Here is a 17,959-nt window from a genome sequence, read left to right as displayed (position 1 = left end):
AGACGAAGGTCATCGAGCTGCATCTCCAGTTCCCTAACACGGTCCCTCAGGAGCTGCAGTTCGACACACCTGGTGCAGATGTAGCCTTCCCGGAGGCAGGGAGGCTCCGGGAACTCCCACATCTGACACAGTACAGGAAACCACACTCATACTCCTTCCTTAATTCAAGTCACCTACCTTTCCTCGCCCCTTTATGCCTAAGCCCCTTGAGCCAAAGCCCAAAACACTCTGCTCCCTCACTTCGCTGCCCGCTCCGACGCTGCCTGCTGGATACGGCAGTTTGCTTTTTAAACTGCCTGCGCCTTACCTGCTGACGTCATGCGCCTGCGCAGTCCAGTCCCCACTATTCCCAATTAAAACTTATATAAAAACTTATAAAAAAGAACCTTATTAAAATAAACCTTATAATAAAAACCCTATACAAAAAAAAGAAAAACTTATCTGTCCCGAAGTCCCGACGTCCGCCGAAGCGAAACCCGCGAAACCTCCGTTTTTGTTTTCTACCCACTTTTTTTAACCTCTCTATTCAGCAAGTAGGATATCATTAAAAATGTTTTGGATGATGCATGATATAATAATACCTTTTATAGAGGGGGGAGAAGCCTGCAAACTAAGTTTCTACTGAATAGTAACTTGTGTTGGCTAAATTTATCTTTCCTTTGGTTTGTTGGTGGACGTAAAGTTCCCATTTGGAACTTTCTGGAAATGTCAAATATCTTACTCTTTGAATGAGTAACTGGAAACAGAATAAAACTCCACAGAATGTTTTCCTTAGATTCCAGTAATGAATGGCACAGTCAGTGCTTGCAACTCAATGACATTCTGCATAAGTACTGATGCCTGTTCAAATCTGACACTGTGTCTTGGACACGCATTATTAATTGGGTTACTTCATCAATTGGGCTATGACAGGTAATTTAAACTGAAGAAATTGATAACCTCATTTAGTTGCATTGGCAGCAACTACTGTGCCTAAACGGTGGTAGAGAGGACCATGTTATATTTGTCTTTTCACATGGTGTGTAGCTGATGTGCTTTCTGTAGCCAATAGTGGTGTCTCAGGAGCCAGTTCAACAGTTGTGGGGAGGACCAACAATAGCCATTTGGGAGTGATGTGGGAGAGGAGGAAGGGATCAGGGTGTGGGGCGCTTATGTGGCATGATCAGCCCATGGTTCTAACGTGGAGGCAAGAAGTGCTTCTGACTGATGTTTAAGTATGTTCTCAAGACTTGCCCTTTGTGGTCTCCAGTGGTGCCTTTGAACAGGTCAATGGTTAAACCACTGCAAAGCACAAATTTACTGGATGTTGTAGCTTGTGTCGTGGCCAGCCAGCCTTTACAACTTATGCTGCAGGTAGAGACTGCTCAATCCAGTTGAGGGTGATACCATATATGAACAGGCAGGGAATGGAGGTCTGTAGACCACGTGTAGGCAGGTGTGCATTTTAAATTGGCATCATGGTCAGCACAGACATCGTGGGCCGAAGGGCCTGTTCCTGTGCTGTATGGTTCTATGCTATTGCTACATAACAGTCACAGAAACTTTGCCTGAAAATCAGGCAAAACCACCAATTACTTCCTTGCTATGACTAGACAAATATCACGTTAGCTTTCCCTCATCCAGTTGCGGCGGAGGAGCACTAGAACAATTTTTATCGGTGATCTCTCATTTGTCTCAATATCAAGTAATCCTGTGACAAACAGATGGCTTTTTTTTCCTTTTCAGTTTCCCTTTCTTCACTTTCACCTCTGTTGATACAACTATTGTCAGCCCATTTTCTGAGAGTTGGTACTTGGCACCTTGAAGCTTCATTGAAGTCACATTGTCAATCCCAGCACCTCTTCCAGTTGCCCAGTATTGACTTTGTGCAATACGACCGCAATACACTTTGTTATTAAATAAATGCACTTAGCAATGACTTTGTTAAGCAAATAATTTTGATATTAATTTGTATAGTAAATAAAGTGACATTTTTCAGGTTAAAAGAATCTCCTTCCACCAATTTGTTGCAAGCCATCAGATCCAAGGTTTGGGATCTAGTTGTCTGCCAAAAGGGCAATGATGAATGCTCCAGAATTTTTGACCAGTTTGTGTAGGTTGTACCAACCCAAAAAAATCATAGATACCTCAGTGGGATTTTTATTCCACCTTATTTTCTGACTTTTTTCTCCCAAGATAATGGAACTTTGTTACATGAGAGTAAATATCCTAATTGAATTTTTAAATTTTCTCATTTAGTTTATGTTCCAATGCGTAAACCATTGGGGGTGCCTGAATGCGCTGCCAGGGCTGATTGTGGAGGCAAATACAGTAGAGGCGTTTAAGAGGCACTGAGATAGAATGTACAGAGAATAGAGGAATATGGACCATGTGTGGGCAGAAGGGGTTAGTTTAGTTAGGAGTTTAATTACTAGTTTAATTAGTTTGGTGCAATATTGTGGGAGAAGACCCTGTTCCTGTGCTGCACTGTTCTACGTTCTAAATGCATGCTTGTCTGTCGTTACTAGATCCAGATTTCCAAAAACTGAGCAGACTCGCTCAGCTCCTGCAGGAAACATCAATTTCTGTTGATCACTCACTCCTTACTGACTACAGTGTTGAAACTCTACAATATGTGTGCGGGAAAATTTTGAACCAATTGCAGAAGAAAGGACTCTTTGTTCTCGCGAGGCAGGTGGCAGACCTCGCTGAGCTTCCAGTGGACAATTTGCTTGTTGATGAGGTAACGTTTTTCATTTATAACTATTCGATCATTGGTCAAAACTATAGATCAGGTCAATATGCCTAATTTTTGGTCAGACCTCTGCATGTTAATTTGTTTTCTCAGTGCAGGGTGTTGGTGGAACAGAAGCTGTTTTAATTCTGTTTGAAAAATTCCTGAGGCTGAAACTAAAAAGAAAGACTTTCATTTCAGGACGACCAAAAATGCTTTACAGCCAATTAAGTACTTTTTGAAACGTAGCCACTGTTGTAACTTGGGACACATGGTTGACATCTTATGCACAGTACAGCAAGTTCCAACAAATATCAATTTGATAATGTCCATATTTAAAGATACTGAGAGAGGGATATATCCTGGCCTGGATGCTGAGGAGAGTTGCCCTACTCAAGGTACAACCATTTTCTGTCCACCTGAGAGAGCCTTCAATACCTCGGTTTAATGTTCCAACTGGTTAACACATCCCTGACATTACAGTAGGTCTCACACATGTGACTGAGTTTTTTGAGGAGGTAACCAAGGAGATTGATGAAGGCAGGTAGATATTGTCTATATGTATTTTAGTAAGGCTTTGACAAGCTCCCGTATGGTAAGCTTTGGTAAGCTCCCGTATGATAAGCGGGGGGGGGGGGGGGGGTGGGGGGGTGGTGGTGGTGTTGTGGTTAAGGCACAAGGAATCTGAGGCATATTGGTAAATTGGCTGGGTGATAGCAGGCAGAGGGTAGTAATAGATGAGTGTTCTTCTGACTGGAAATCCGTAACAAGTGGTGTACTGCAAGGATTGGTGCTGGGACCTTCATTATTTGTAATGAATTGGATGGAAGTGTAGGTGGTACGATTAATAAGTTTGTAGATGACATGAAAATTGGTGAAGTTGCAGATAGTGAAGAAGCTTATTTCAAGATATGGCAGGATATAGATCAGCTCGAAAGTTGGGCACAGCGGTGGCAGATGGAACTTAATCCAAACAATTGTGAGGTAATGCATTTTGGGAAGTCAAATTCTGTTAGGACATGTAGAGTAAGTGGCAGGGACCTTAGGAGCGTTGATGACAGAGATCTTGTGGTGCACATCATTAGCTCCCTGAAAGTGGTGACACAGGTGGATAGTGTAGTGAAAAAGGCAGTTGATATGCTTGCCTTCATAGGCCAAGGCATTGAGTAAAAGATTTGTGATGTCATGTTGCAGTTGGACAAAACATTGGTTAGACGTCACTTAGAGTAGTGCACAGTTGTGGTTGCTGCATTACAGGAAGGATGTGGTAGCAATAGAGTGCAGAAGAGATTCACCAGAATGTTGCCTAGAATGGAGGGGTTTAGTTATAAGGAGAGATTGGATGTGCTGGGTTTATTCTTGCTGGAATGCAGGAGGCTAACGAGTGACCTTACAGAGGTCTACAGAATTATGATAATGTAGTTGGTGTGGTTTGTAAGTTTGCAGATGACACCAAATTGGTGGCATAGTGGATGGTGAAGCAGATTAACTAAGATTACAGTGGGATCTGGATCAACCAGGAAAGTGGGCCAAATAATGGCAGATGGAATTTAACTCAGACAAGTGCAGCTGTTGCACTTTGGTAAGTTAAACCAGGGCAGGACTTGTACAGTAAATAGTAGGGCCCTGGAGAGTGTTATAGAACAGAGAGGCCTAGGGCACAGGTACATAGTTCCCTGAAAGCAGAGACCCAGATAGATAAGGTGGTGAAGAAAGCATTTGGCATACTTGCCTTCATCGGTCAGGGCATTTACAGGAGTTGGGATGTCATGTTACAGCTGTATAAGTCGTTAGTGAGAACACATTTGGAGTACTGTGTGCAGTTCTGGTCACCCAGCTACAGGAAGGATGTCATTAAGCTGGAAAAGGTGCAGAAAAGATTCACAAGGATATTACTGGGACTGGAGGGCTTGAGTTACAAGGTAAGGCTGGTTGGGACATTTTTCCCTAGGAGGCTGAACGGTGACCTTCTAGAGGTGTATAAAATCATGAGGGGCATAGATAAAATGAATGGTCACAGTCTTTTTTCTAGGGGAGGAGAGTCCAAAACTAGAGGGTGTAGGTTTAAGGTAAGAGGGGAAATATTTAAAAAGGAGTTGAGGGGCAACTTTTTGCACACAGAGGGTGGTGGATATACAGAACGAGCTGCCAGAGGAAGCTGTAGAAGTGGGTCCAATTGCATTTAACAGACATTTGGACAGATTTATGGATAGGAAAGGTTTAAAGGGGTATGGGCCAAATGCAGGCAAATGGGAGAAGGTCAGGTAGACAATTTGGTTAGCATGGACGTTGGGCCAAAGGGCCCGTTTCCATGCCGATAGGGTTAGTGTGACTCCGAGTGGCATAGATTGGATAGATGGTCAGTCTTTCTCTCAGGGAAAGATAGTGTAGAACTAGAGGGCCCAGGTTTAGGGCGAGAGGGGAGGAATTTAAAGGAGACCTGAGGGGTATTTTTTCCACACTGGAGATGTGGATATATGGAATGAGCTGCCAGAAGAGGTGGCGGAGGCAGATGCAATTACAATGCTAAAAAGTCATTTGGACGGGTACGTGGACAGGGAAGGAGTAGAGGGATGCGGGCAAACAGGATTTGGGTAAATAGGCGGTTGGCCTGGATGAAGAGGGCCATAAGGGTCCATTTCTGTGCTGTACGTTTCTATGATGCAGCACTCCTTCATGTCAGTCTGGATTTCTGTCCCCAAGTCTTCAGAACTTGAAATCCAGTGTTCTGATTTAAAGGCAAATACCAGCTGAACCACCCTAACTAAACATGGGCTTTTAATGTGAAGCAAGATATGCAGCCTATTATCTGGAACACTGCATATTGCAAAATGTTAATGTTACAAGGATGCACTGTGCAAATAGTATCCCTGCTTTCTGTGTCTTTCCAGGATGTACAAAATTAAGTTCAAAATGCTTCGATACACGACCGGGCTGAAGGGTCTGTTCCAGTGTGTACAGTTCTACTGTCTAAGATCGAGAGATTAATAGACTGATTATTCTTATGTGCATTTTGCAGTTAGAGAGTCATAGAGTCATTCAGCTGGGGAACAGGCCCTTCCACCCATTGAATCCCTATTGACTGTCAAGCACCCGTTTGTACCAATCCTACACTCATCCCATTTTATTCTCCCCACATTCCTATTGATTCCTGACATTCTACCACCCACACTAGGGGGAACTTACACACATTCAACCCAAAAATATTTGGGATCTGGAAACTGAGGGAAACCCATGCAGTCACAGGGAGAACATGCATACTCCACACAGGTAGCACCAGAGATCAGGATGGACCTGGGTTGTTGGAGCCATGAGGCAGCAGCTCAGCTGGCTGTACCACTGTTGGAGTAATGTGCCTCAGTTACAGGTCTACCTGTATCTGGGATCAATGCATAGTCTATAAAGCTCAGGGATTTATGATGGATGGGGCTGTGGGTCTAGAGATCGGGGAGTCAATTTGTGGCGGAGGAATGAACAGAATGAATTATACCCCAAAGCTGGAAATGGTGGCATTGTGGTTACATTATTGAGCTGGGTAAGCTAACAGCCAGTTTTAATGACCTGGAGATGTTTCTGAACTCATTACACCAGCTGGCATATTTAAATGTATTTAATAAATATGGAATGAAAAGCTACTTATCATTAATGGTAACCGTGAAGCCACTGGATTGTCAAAGAAGCCCATGTTCATTAATGTCCTTCAGAGACAAAACCTGCCATCTTTACCCAGCCTGGCCCACATACAACTCCAGAACCTTGGCAGTGTGATTGAAGGTTTGGTGTCTTCTGAACAAGCCCAGATTTACCAAAACACCACACAGTTTAAGAAGGCAACTCACCAGGGCCTTCTCGAGGGAAGTCTGGGTGGGCAGTTGTCAGAGACATCCATGTTCCATGAATGAACATCACAAAAAGACAATCATTTCAATATATTGTGTTTGTCTCTGTTAATTTCTTTTTCCCTTACAGGTATCTCAGGAATTACAAAGTTTGAAGCAACGTGGTCAGTGGCAAAGGAAAGAGACAAGAATAAATTTTTGGAAGAAGTGCCATGAATGTTTCAAAAATAGTTTGATCTCCAGTTTAGTTGCCTCTGAATTCTTTCTGTGCCAGGCCAATGATAAGCCAGCCACTAAATCACCATTATCTTTCAAAGAACAACTCCTGGCCATTCAGGAAAAGTGCATGCTGTTGACTATGGCAGGCCACTGGCTGTCAAACAGCACACCTCCATTCCTAGAACAGTTGGAGGAGGTGGAGAAGAGGATTTGGTTGTGCCACATCAGTCAGCAGACTTTGCTGATGTCCACAGCTTCGAGATTTGCTTGGCAGGTTTCGGTCTGTGGCGAACTTACCTTTGAAGATGCCACCAAAGAGTTCCTATTCTCAAACCTGCCTGCTCTGAACTCGCCAAAGTACCTCAAATTGGAAGGATTTCCAAACAAGGACGTGGCTTCCAACTGTAGACTAGGAGCAGCAGAGCAAGATGCCCTCAATATTTTGGTTGGAAGCTTATTAGATGGAGGATGCATTCATGAAGCCAGTAGAGTCTCCAGATATTTTGAATTTTATAACCAAGACCTATCACTAGTTCTCCACTGCAGAGCTTTAGCCTCAGGAGAAGCACAAACAACTGATTTCCACCCTTCGATCAAGGTCATCTTGACTACAGGTGCTGCTTTGAATGGGGAGATGAGACACCCTCGAAAAAGGATACCAAGCAGTAAGTTGATTTGTATTTGTTCCAGTGCACTTATAGACATTTACAACCCTTTCAGTAAGCCATTTGGCCTACTGTGTTTGTGCCAGAGTCTATGAAAGGGCAGACACAAGAGACTGCAGATGTGGGAATTTGGAGCAAAAAACTAACTGCTGGAGGAAGCAGCAGGTTGAGCGGCTTCTGTGGAGGCGAAGGGATGGTTGAGACCCTGCATCAGGTTCTGAAATGTTGACCATCCCTTTGCCTCCATCAATGCTGCTTGACTCACTGAGTTCTTCCAGCAGCTTGTTTTTTGCTTTCTGAAAGGACAGCTGTACTTCATCCCAGATTTTTATAAGATTTCTTTATTAGTCACATGTACATTGAAGCACACAGTGAAATACATCTTTTGCATAGAGTGTTCTGGGGCAGCCAGCAAGTGTCGCCACATTTCCGGCGCCAACATAGCATGCCCACAACTTCCTAACCCGTACATCTTTGGAATGTGGGAGGAAACCAGAGCACCCGGAGGGAACCCATGCAGACACGGGGAGAACGTACAACCTCCTTACGGACAGCGGCCGGAATTGAACCCGGGTCGCTGGTGCTTTCTCCATAACTCAGTGAGTTTCAAAACACTATCCTTTCACAAGCTTGTGTGTTAGTGTGTTCCAGGACCAAACTGGTCTCTGAACAGGGAAGGAAATCAAACCCTCTCGTAAATAACAAAGCAAGGGAAGGAATTTGCTTGGAGACCAGTCCAGTAGCAAACCAGGTTAATTTGTTCAATAAATGGGTCACAAAGTGCTGGGCCTTTGGGTGTGTGACAAAGACATGGAAAAGAAAGTGAAGGTGGTCCCATTCATGTTGATGTCAATTTATGCCCCATCATTAATGCCCTTACATGAAAAGATTCCCCCCCTATATCATGTAACCTTCACCAATCAAGAGTTTAAAATGTCGGTGATTATTTCTGTTTATTTTCTTCAGCGTATGTAGACAGACAACGTGCTGGAAATAGTGTGCTTCTTTGTCATCCTAAGAGGCCTCTTAAAATGTAAACTTCATAGAGATAATAAAGCTAGCAAAGGGAGCATTGACATTAGAAATCCCTTCCCATATTTATTCTTCATTCTAAATGCGATTTAATCTTTACTCTGCTCACTGGTGGCAGGACAATTACTGTTCATCATTGTGAGAAGTAAGTATGTCCAAAGGGTAATGTTCCTGCCATTGAGCCACAAATAGTTATTACGTGGGCGAACAATTTCATAGGTAGTTAATAATTGTGTTTGGAAGAGTTTGGTTCTATTCAAGGATGCTGACTTTGAAGGACTCTCCTGAGGTTGAGGGTATTGGTTCATTTTGTAGTCACACAGGAAGTGAAGAACAATGATGGGGTTCAGGAAAAGACAGTTGGGGTAATTGGACTTGAATGTAATTAACCCTCCATTTTAAAGCGATGCCTTCTGTTCACCTCTGGTGGTAGCAAGTCAAGAAGGCACATGGGTTACTTTCCATTGTTAGTTGAGCCATAGAAATAAAGCCAGGGAGGTCAAGATGGAACTGTATAAACGTTAAGACTACCACTATATTACTGCACACAATCCAGGGTTAACACAACATAGGAAGGATGCAAGAGCATCAGAGTGCTGATCTGCACTGATGTTGTTAGAATTGACAAATTTTGGTTGCAAGGAGAGATTGGCTTTGCTGTGGTTATTTACTTTGGAATAAAGGCAGCTGAGAGGAGATTAAAATAGAGAAACCAAGTTAGGTCCTTCCTATTCATCTTATTTCCCATGGCAGAGCTGTTAGTAACCTGGGAACGTAGATCTAAAGTAGTTGATAGAAGGATTAGAGGAGAGTTGGATAGACATTTTTACTGCCCAGAAAGGGGTGAAGATGGTCTAGCACTTGTTGCCTGTGGAGGCAGAATTATTGTGTAATGTTTGGTTTTATTTGCTACAACTCGGTGAATGAAGAAATCTGTGCCCACGTGCAGCAAGACCTCGACTGCATTCAGGCATGGGTGCATGCACAGGCCATCTTTAACGAGGCATTGTGTAACCATCTATCTCTGATATTCAGTATCGTACAGTCACAGAATTCTTCACCATCAAAACACTTCATGTTATCATGGACCAGCTGCATACTCACCACAGCTATGAGAGCAGTTCAGAGTTTGGGTATATTGCAGAAAATGACTCACTTCCAGATCCCCCAAATCCTTTCTACCATCCATAAGGTATAAGATGACTTATTCTGTCCCTACCTGGATGAGTTCAGTGCCAAGAACACTCCAGAGACTTGAAGTTATCCAGGACAAAGCAGCCTACTTGAATGGCACCTCATTCATCCGTCCCTACAGTATCTTTACGCCTTAGCCACAGTGTGTACCATGTACAAAATGCACTAGAATTATTTTCCAAAACTACTCCAACAGCACCTCCCAAGTTCTGACCATGATCACAAAGAAGGAGGAACACAGCAAGTGCGGGAGAACCCCACCACGGGCAGGTTCCACTTCGAACACGCATCAGACTGACGTGGAAAACATTGCCCCTCCTTCACTGTCACCGGATCTAAATCCTGGAACTCCCTATCTAGCAGTGCTGTAGGAAGGAGTGTGGCAGTTCATGAAGGTGGCTTATCCTCGCTTTCTCATAGCCAGTTAGTGATGGGGAATAAATACCAACGATATCCACATCTTGTAAATAAATAAACCACATTTAAAAAGTATTCAAATGAACATTTGATGTGCTGTAACTTACAAGACTATGAACTGAAAGCTGGGATTAGATTAGATAGCTCTTTGTAGGTTGTGGGCTGAACAGTCTCCTCTACGTGGATTTTTGTACTTCAAGGACTTTGAGGGATCGGAACTGGAAGGGCAGTGAACTGTGGAGTAGTTTTTGTTGCAAATTTGCTTGGTTTTCAACGTAACCTAACCAAAAGAGTTTTCCCACCTTGGTACTTGGTTATGAAATAGCAGATTGTTGCCATAAAGGGAGAGGTGGTGAGAAGCTCCCCTCCAAGGTTTACATTAAGATGCATTCTTTTGCTGTGACATTGGAAGCTTTCCATCCAATGCTCCTGAGAAGGTTGTAATTAATCTATTGGAGAAATTGGTATTTGCATATTGCTTTTTTCGTGCATTTTCTTTATTCCATTTGATTATTAACTTCTGCGTTTCTGTTGTTAAATGGTTACCACAAGTGAGACTGTGTTCCAGTCTTGGGTTTTACAGGATGTTTTTTTTGTTGTACAATCGATAAGCAATATTTTTTGTTTCCTACTGACAGTGAGCAATGTAGCCTCATCATTTGTTCAATGTCCAGAAGACAACCTTGTTAAAGACCAGGTTGTTAAGGATCTGCAAATTCTCATTAATGAGTGCCGCCATGGGAAGAGTTATTGCCATCAGGTTCTTAGCTTATACGAGCTCTCAAAGGTACTGCATTAAATTTTTCTTGCAATCATTCATATAGTAATCTGTTAACAATTATTACCACTTTTCTTAAACCACGCAGCTAAAAATAAATCACTGCTTTTATCTATTTTGGAATGTGTCACAGCAAAGTAGTTGAATACTACAGTGATAAGAAAGAAATGTCTCAGATTCTATAGTCCAAATAAGATGTCTAGAAATGGGAGAAGTGATTTGGAGTAGGATTTGCATTCCCTAACGAATGCCTCATTCCAACCCCTGCTGTTATTTGCCTCCTGCACTCTACTGATTTTTCTGCAGAAGTGCTGATGTCTGTGGTAATCAATCACATCACTGCAAATCACTTGTGCTACTGATGATAATTTAGTATCTCAGTTCAAATGCACCGTGCATTCAGCTGTGGGTGCTGTCCTGGGGCTGCCATTTTACCCTATTTTGTAGTGGTTACAGTTGCCTTAACCCAAAGTTTCTTCATTTACAGCAGAAGAATATTTTGTGATTAAAATAGATGTTTACAATAAATGGATGTTGCATTGGCAATATTAATTCAGACAAGAGTCAAGGTTTTTTTGTAGTCCAGTGCTATCCTAGAGTACCTTCTGTTTTGTGAAATCCTGTTCATTTTACTGCTAATATTTTGGCAATAAACACTGCAATTTTTATTGGGCTGTGCTGTGTTGTAGGTCATAGCACCATGATTGCTTTAGTCCTTCTGTCTCTGTGCAATTACACAAGGCATCATGTGATGATACTGAAAGGACAATTCTGTACACTGAGGAGGAATGGTGGAAAATAGAGCAAAAGGTAAACTGGAGGACAAATATGGAAGAAAGTCATCATTTCCCCAATTATGAATAATACTGTTTGTTGACATGGGAGCGGAAAATGTTCCATGATTACGTGCAAGGTTATTTTTAAACTTTTTCTAATTGTGTTCTTTCTTGTACAGTTTTTGTATAATTTATGTTTTTTCTTCTGAATGTTGCGTCTCTAATGCTATGTGCCTGTGATGCTGCTGCAAATAAGTTTTTCATTGCACCTCTGCACACATGTATTTGTGCAGATGACAATAAACTCAACTTGACTCGACTTGAAGCTTGCTAAACTCCAGAGGAGATAACTAGAGAATCGTTGATTCTTACGGCACAGATTCCTGCACCAAACATTATTATTCAAGATCTGAAACTCTTGCTTTGTGATTACCAACTTTTTTCCTGACTGAATAACATAAAATGCAGAAAACACTGAACAGGTCAGGCAGCATCTGCAGAGAGAGAAACAGTTAATATTTCAGGTTCAGGGTCCTTTGTCGGAACCGGGACAAAGAGAAAACAATTAAGTTTCAGAGAAGGGGGGCGGGTGTTGGGGAATAGGAGACAAAGAAACAGAATCTGATTCTATCTGTTAATTACTCTTTTTGTCTCACTGTATCATAGATATTCCCTTTGTTCTACGCATCCCAGCCCGCCTCCTCTGTTACTGGGAACTAGCTCTTTCCCTGATCTGATGAATGATCCAGACCTGAAACATTAATTGTTTCTCTCTCTACAGATGCTGCCTGACCAGCTGAATCTTTCCAGCATTTTCTGTTTCATTTCAGATTTTCATCATTTGCAGTTTTTTGATTCTCCTCCCATAATGTTCCTGGCTGTTTTCCCCTCCCAGTGTTCACAACTCCCATTTCAGTGGCTTCAGACATGAATCGTGCCTTGTGTAATTACAGCAATAGTCAGATTACAGCAATTTGCTGCCAATCTCCCAACCTACTCCACAGTACAGCCAGAACAAGTGGCAGTATTTTAAATTTAACACAACAGTGAAGGGAGGTCGTTCCTTTTGTGCCCGTGCTGGAATATCTCACCAATGTATTTTGTAATATTTGTTGGGTAAGTCCCTTTATTAAGGGTACATGTCCAGATATACTTCAGGATGTCAAACCATTAATTAGCAGATCTTTGGGCATTCTGTTCCCTAATTTTACTTTGGTTGCTTTTTGAACAGATTATTTCACATTGTTAGTGAACAGTTGTAACTTGATGCCTTTCAAAAAAAATCAGTAAAGTTAACAATAATTCTTAGTCACATATTTTGTTCCCCTAAAGGAACTTGGCTTTTCTTTCAATGATATCTCTACTCAAGATTCTGACACTGTCCTGCGGGAAGTGTTATCGTCGCAACAGCCTGACCGTTATAAAAAGGCCCAGGCATTTATTACCACACAAGGACTGAAAGCAGAGGCAGTGGCAGCTCTCATAGCGGATGAAGTGGTCCAGGCGTTGCTGTCTTCAACACAATCCAAAGGTAAGCACTCAGCCGTGCTGTTTACTGGGACGGGTCACAAAGGCCTGAGGGTAATCTGAGTGGGAAATCCAGAACTCTGGTTCTCCCTGCAGGGGTTTCAATTCATTCAGTGATAATTTCCAGAGAAAACCTTAGCTTGATTGATGTGCACTCTGGAGCAGGTTTGATAACTGGGAAGAGTCTGATGCCTGGGCAAAGGGATTGGTAGAATTTTAGGGTTGTGTGATGATGGGAACCAGGGATTGGGAGGAGGCACTTGGACTTTTACATACCTATTAGCTATATCTACTCAGGGCAATGTTGGGGTGGCACAGCTGGTAAATCCCCCGCCTCAAGTCCCGGTTCAATCCTGACCGTGGGTGCTGTCTGTGTGGAGTTTGCACATTCTCCCTGTGGCCATGTGGATTTTCAGTGGATGATCCAGTTTCCTCCAGCATCCAAAAGACGTGCGGGTTGGTAGGTTAATTGGCCACTGCAAGTTGCCCCTAGTGCGTAGGTGAGTGTTAGAATCTGGGGGAGTTGATGGGAATGTGAGGATGTGATTAATGTTGGATTAGTATAAATGAGTGCTTGGTGGTCGGCATGGTCTTGATGGGCTGAAGGGTCTGTTTCCCTGCTGTATCTCTCTATAACTCTACCTTCTCACCAAGCTTGCCCTCTGCTCACTGCAGCTGCCTGTCTTCCTTGGTACTGGAAAACCCAGTGTCTGGACTAAGACTTGCAAAACAGTTTAAATCAGATGCAACAAACAAACCGCTGGAGGAACTCAGCAGGTCAGGCAGCATCTGTGGGGGGGAAATGAACAGGCAATGTTTTGGGCCAAGACCTTGCATCTGGACTGGATTGCAGGCTGTCAACTGTCCATTTCCCTCCACAGATGCTGCCTGACCTGCAGAGTTCCTCCAGCATCTCGTTAGTGCTCCAGATTCCAGCATCTGCAGTCTCTTGTGTCTCCAGGTTAAGGAACATGCTGCTGTCCTTATTATCATATTTTAAATACCAACCCATGTTCCGGGAGTGAAGCGATTGCCTGCCCCTCAGCCCACCTCCATGGGGAGGAGCTCCCTCCACAGCTCTGTGGAAGTACCTCCACCAGAAATACTGGACAGGTTCAGAAGGCAAATTGCCACCACCTTCCCAAGGGCAGTCAGGGTGGGCAATAACGCCTGGCCTCGCCAGTGACATCCCATCCCAAAAACCAAATCAGTGAATAAAAAATCCAGAAGTTACAAGTCTAGAGGTGGCTTCTTGATGCCCTTGGAATTTCTTACCATTTATAAAATTATGAAAGGCATAGATAGGGCAGGCAGGATAGAAATGTCAAATAATAGAGGGCATGCTTTTAAGTTGAGAGGGGGTAAGATTAAATAATATATGCGGGGCAAGTTTTTTTTTACACAGAGAGTGATGTGTGGCTGGAACATTCTGCCGGGGGCATTGGTGGAAGCAGATACGACAATGGTCTTTAGGAGGCTGTTAGACAGACACATGAATACGCAGGGAGTGGAGGGATACGGATCATGTGCAGGCAGAAGAGATTTAGTTTAATTCAGCATTGTGTTCGGCACAGACATAGTGGGCCGAAGGGCCTGTTCCTGTGCTGTACTGTTGTATGTTCTAACCCCCCCACACACTGTCCCACTTGCTCACCCTTCCTAAACCTGCTGCTTCTTATCTCGGTTTTCGGGAACCCATATCCCTTCTGCTTCACGTGATGCCCACTGAAAGGAACCAGAAAGATTTTACAGGTTTATTTCATTGTTCTCTCTAAAATGTCTGTAAATTGGAGAGAATTTTAATTCCCCCCCTATTTCCCCCTCCCCCCCCCCCCCCCCCCCCGTCTCCATAATAGACAAGAGAGTGGGAGGGTGGGTGTTGAGTGACACCTTTGCCTAGCCTGGTCCAGAACTGCTGCTTGTGGGCCAGTTTGGGAGCACCATCTTCACCAATCACCATGGACACCTGTCTCACCACTCCCCCTCTCTTCTTTATACCAGCCACCTTTCCTCTCCACTCTCAGTCCCGATGCAGAGTTTCAACCAGAAGCATCGACAATTCCTTCTCCCCCCCACAGGTGCTGCTCGACCCGCTGAGTTCCTCCAGCAGGTTGCTTGTTGCTCCAGATCCTAGGGTCTGCAGTCTCTTGTGTCATCGTCTTCAATCTAATTGGTTGCTGGCCAGGAGCGCATATTTTTCATTTTAACAGTTCTAATGATAGGCTGCCATTAGGCAGCTTCCTGGTGTACCCCAATCTGCCGAACCATTGACGATGTGGGCCCTACAACTTGCCGCTCAGATTTAAATGAAGCTGGAACCTCAGAGGGAGGGGAGGGGTCTCCTCACAGTTGAAACAGGCAGCTGGCCTGCACATTGGCACCAATGGCTCTCTCCAAGCTCAGAGTACTCGAGTGGCACAAAAAAAAATCCACAGGCTGTTTAGTCTGCACTGGTTTGTTTCTGCCTTTATTGAAACTTGTTGTGTAGCCAGTGGAATTGGGCTACCCATTCATATATTAGCTGCATCCAATAACGTATACCACCAAGCAGGTTTCCTACCTCCCTCTGATCCCATTAAAGTCCCAACATATGGAGTGCACAAAACCCCTGTTTGCCTAACTCTCAAAGAATGCTTGTTTCCAAGAGGAAATTTATTTTTATCATCTATGTGAATGATCGCTTGTCTTCAAAGATGAGGCTCATCCAAAATTTTCATTGTGCAAGTACTTCAAAGGTCACAGGAGATTTAAAACCCTTTCCAAGTAAATGTATGTATGAGACTTACTAAAACATTATACAGACTTTGATGAATAGAATTTGTTTTTATAAAATATCTGATTCATGACTTCAAAAGGAGCTAACTGAAGTGTTTACCTTGCTGAAGGAACTCTGGGGTAACATCAAACTATTTCCTATTTATATACCATTAATGTAATAATACTTGAAGTAAAAGAAAAAATTGTAAATGTCGGAAATCTGAAATCAAAGAACACGGAGGAATGAGGGCATCTGAAAGAGAGGTCAGCTGAATGTTTCTTGTGGAGGCTGTTGATTCTGAGTCAGCTCCCTTTGGAACACCTCTGGTTACACTAGTGGACCTATCGTGTTCAACTGTGTTTGGTCTAGGGAGGGGGAGCTGGGCTGATGATCCAGATTTTGAATGCTCTCTGGGTGATCCTTGCTGGAAAGTCACTGAGGAGCAGGATTAGGTCCAGCCAGTGTGTTCCAGGTATCTAATCTGCCAATGGACAAGTGGACACTGAGGTTCAGAGAATTGGGCTGTGCCTGAATCATCTACTGGAAGGCTGACTTTCCTCAAACAGTATGCCAACAAGAGTCACTACATTCCAGAAAGGGGGAGAATTAAGCAAACCTAAATAGAATGGGAAGTCCAAACTGCCTGATATTAATGGGCCGATGAACTTGAGTTTTCAGAATAATTTGCTGATATAACTCTGGCTGTCTAACTCTGATGCATTCTCAAAGCTCATGTTCATAAGTCTTCATGGATGGTCTGAGGACCTCCCTTTTGCAACTGTGTTCTCCAAACATTGCTGCATAGACACATCTGTGCCTTAGCCTTCTGACCCAGTGAGGTCATTATTATTATATCACATTATGTTGTTATATCAAGTTACGAGCGAAACCAGTAAAAATATTGATGAAGACATAATTTCTGATTTTCAGTTTTTTTTGTCTCTTGGGCTTTTAATATAAGCAGCGTGGAAACCTATCCTATTTACAGATATCCTAGACACACTGTCTCTTGTGAAAGAGCCAAGCATTCCTTTGTGTGAATCTAAACAAAATTATATCCTGAAGTTGACTATTTCTGGAATTTATTGAGTTTGTGGCATTTACCAAGAATAGAGCTACCCAAGGTTCAGTGGTTAAGTGGTGCCAGTGTGATGCATTTGAGCACAGGGCCCAGTTTGAGACCTGGTTCATGCAGCATTTACTGACCTCAGGCTCCGGATGGATTCGCTAAAATTGATCTGAGACCTGCGGCCTGGAGGAAACGTCAGAGATCCCACTGCAGGAACGATGTCTGCTGAGGGTGGACTCCATTTGCAGAGCTCCTCTCTCTGCAGTTGGCTACCTGGCTGCATTTACTGCCTAGGTACATGTTGATGAAAAGCCGGTTGGGTAGAGGACAACGTTAATGTAACCCAGTGTGACTCCTCACCTTCAGGAGAGCAGGAAGGGGAACTGGAAACACAAAGTCCATCCCAGTTACTACTTTGATAGGCAGAACCTTGTGAAGTGTCTTCATTCAGAAGAAAGTGTGCCTGAAACCTCAGGGAATCTACAAGTGCTGCACAACCAATGAGATTAAAAATTAGTCACTGTCATTCTGTGGGCCAACCTCGCTGCTAACTGCACAAAGTTAATGTTTTGGTTTATGTTTTTCTCTTTTCCTGTTGACATTGCATTAGAACTCTTTTGCTGTTTTAGGAGTAGTGATCCAATGACTAATACCAGCCTGAGATAAGTGCCGTCACCTGAGGCATGTTATAAATCAATGACTATTTCGTGGTCCACTTCCAGTTTACTTGGAGCTGCAGATACCAGCTGTTCACAGGCCTTTCCATTCTTGTACAAGAGCTACACTTGATAAACTACCACTGCTTCATTGAACACAACAATTTTCCTTACACACAGCCTTGCTTTCTTTAATCAGAATAATCCTTTGTGTCTAAAGTGCGAATGTACACTCTTCACATTCTGCTCTTCCCCCGATCCAATGCCAAAGACAACGGCAAACAAACTCTGTTGTCAAGAGGAAGGGGTCCGGCCC

At 43.2% G+C, this 17,959-nt stretch overlaps 1 protein-coding gene across 1 annotated transcript in view; it reads left to right on the top strand.

The window, feature by feature from the left end:
• spg11 (SPG11 vesicle trafficking associated, spatacsin) overlaps window positions 1–17,959 on the top strand; it is a 119,351-nt gene that overhangs the window by 79,452 nt on the left and 21,940 nt on the right. The window contains exons 20-23 of the mRNA XM_052040618.1: window positions 2,508–2,722; window positions 6,683–7,436; window positions 10,718–10,866; window positions 12,966–13,164. Of these exons, the coding sequence (XP_051896578.1) occupies window positions 2,508–2,722; window positions 6,683–7,436; window positions 10,718–10,866; window positions 12,966–13,164 (1,317 nt within the window). The remainder of the gene's footprint in view (window positions 1–2,507; window positions 2,723–6,682; window positions 7,437–10,717; window positions 10,867–12,965; window positions 13,165–17,959) is intronic.

Source organism: Pristis pectinata, chromosome 28 (genome assembly GCF_009764475.1).
Source record: "Pristis pectinata isolate sPriPec2 chromosome 28, sPriPec2.1.pri, whole genome shotgun sequence".
NCBI classification, from domain to species: domain Eukaryota; kingdom Metazoa; phylum Chordata; class Chondrichthyes; order Rhinopristiformes; family Pristidae; genus Pristis; species Pristis pectinata.
This window is presented reverse-complemented; position numbering and strand designations above follow the sequence as displayed.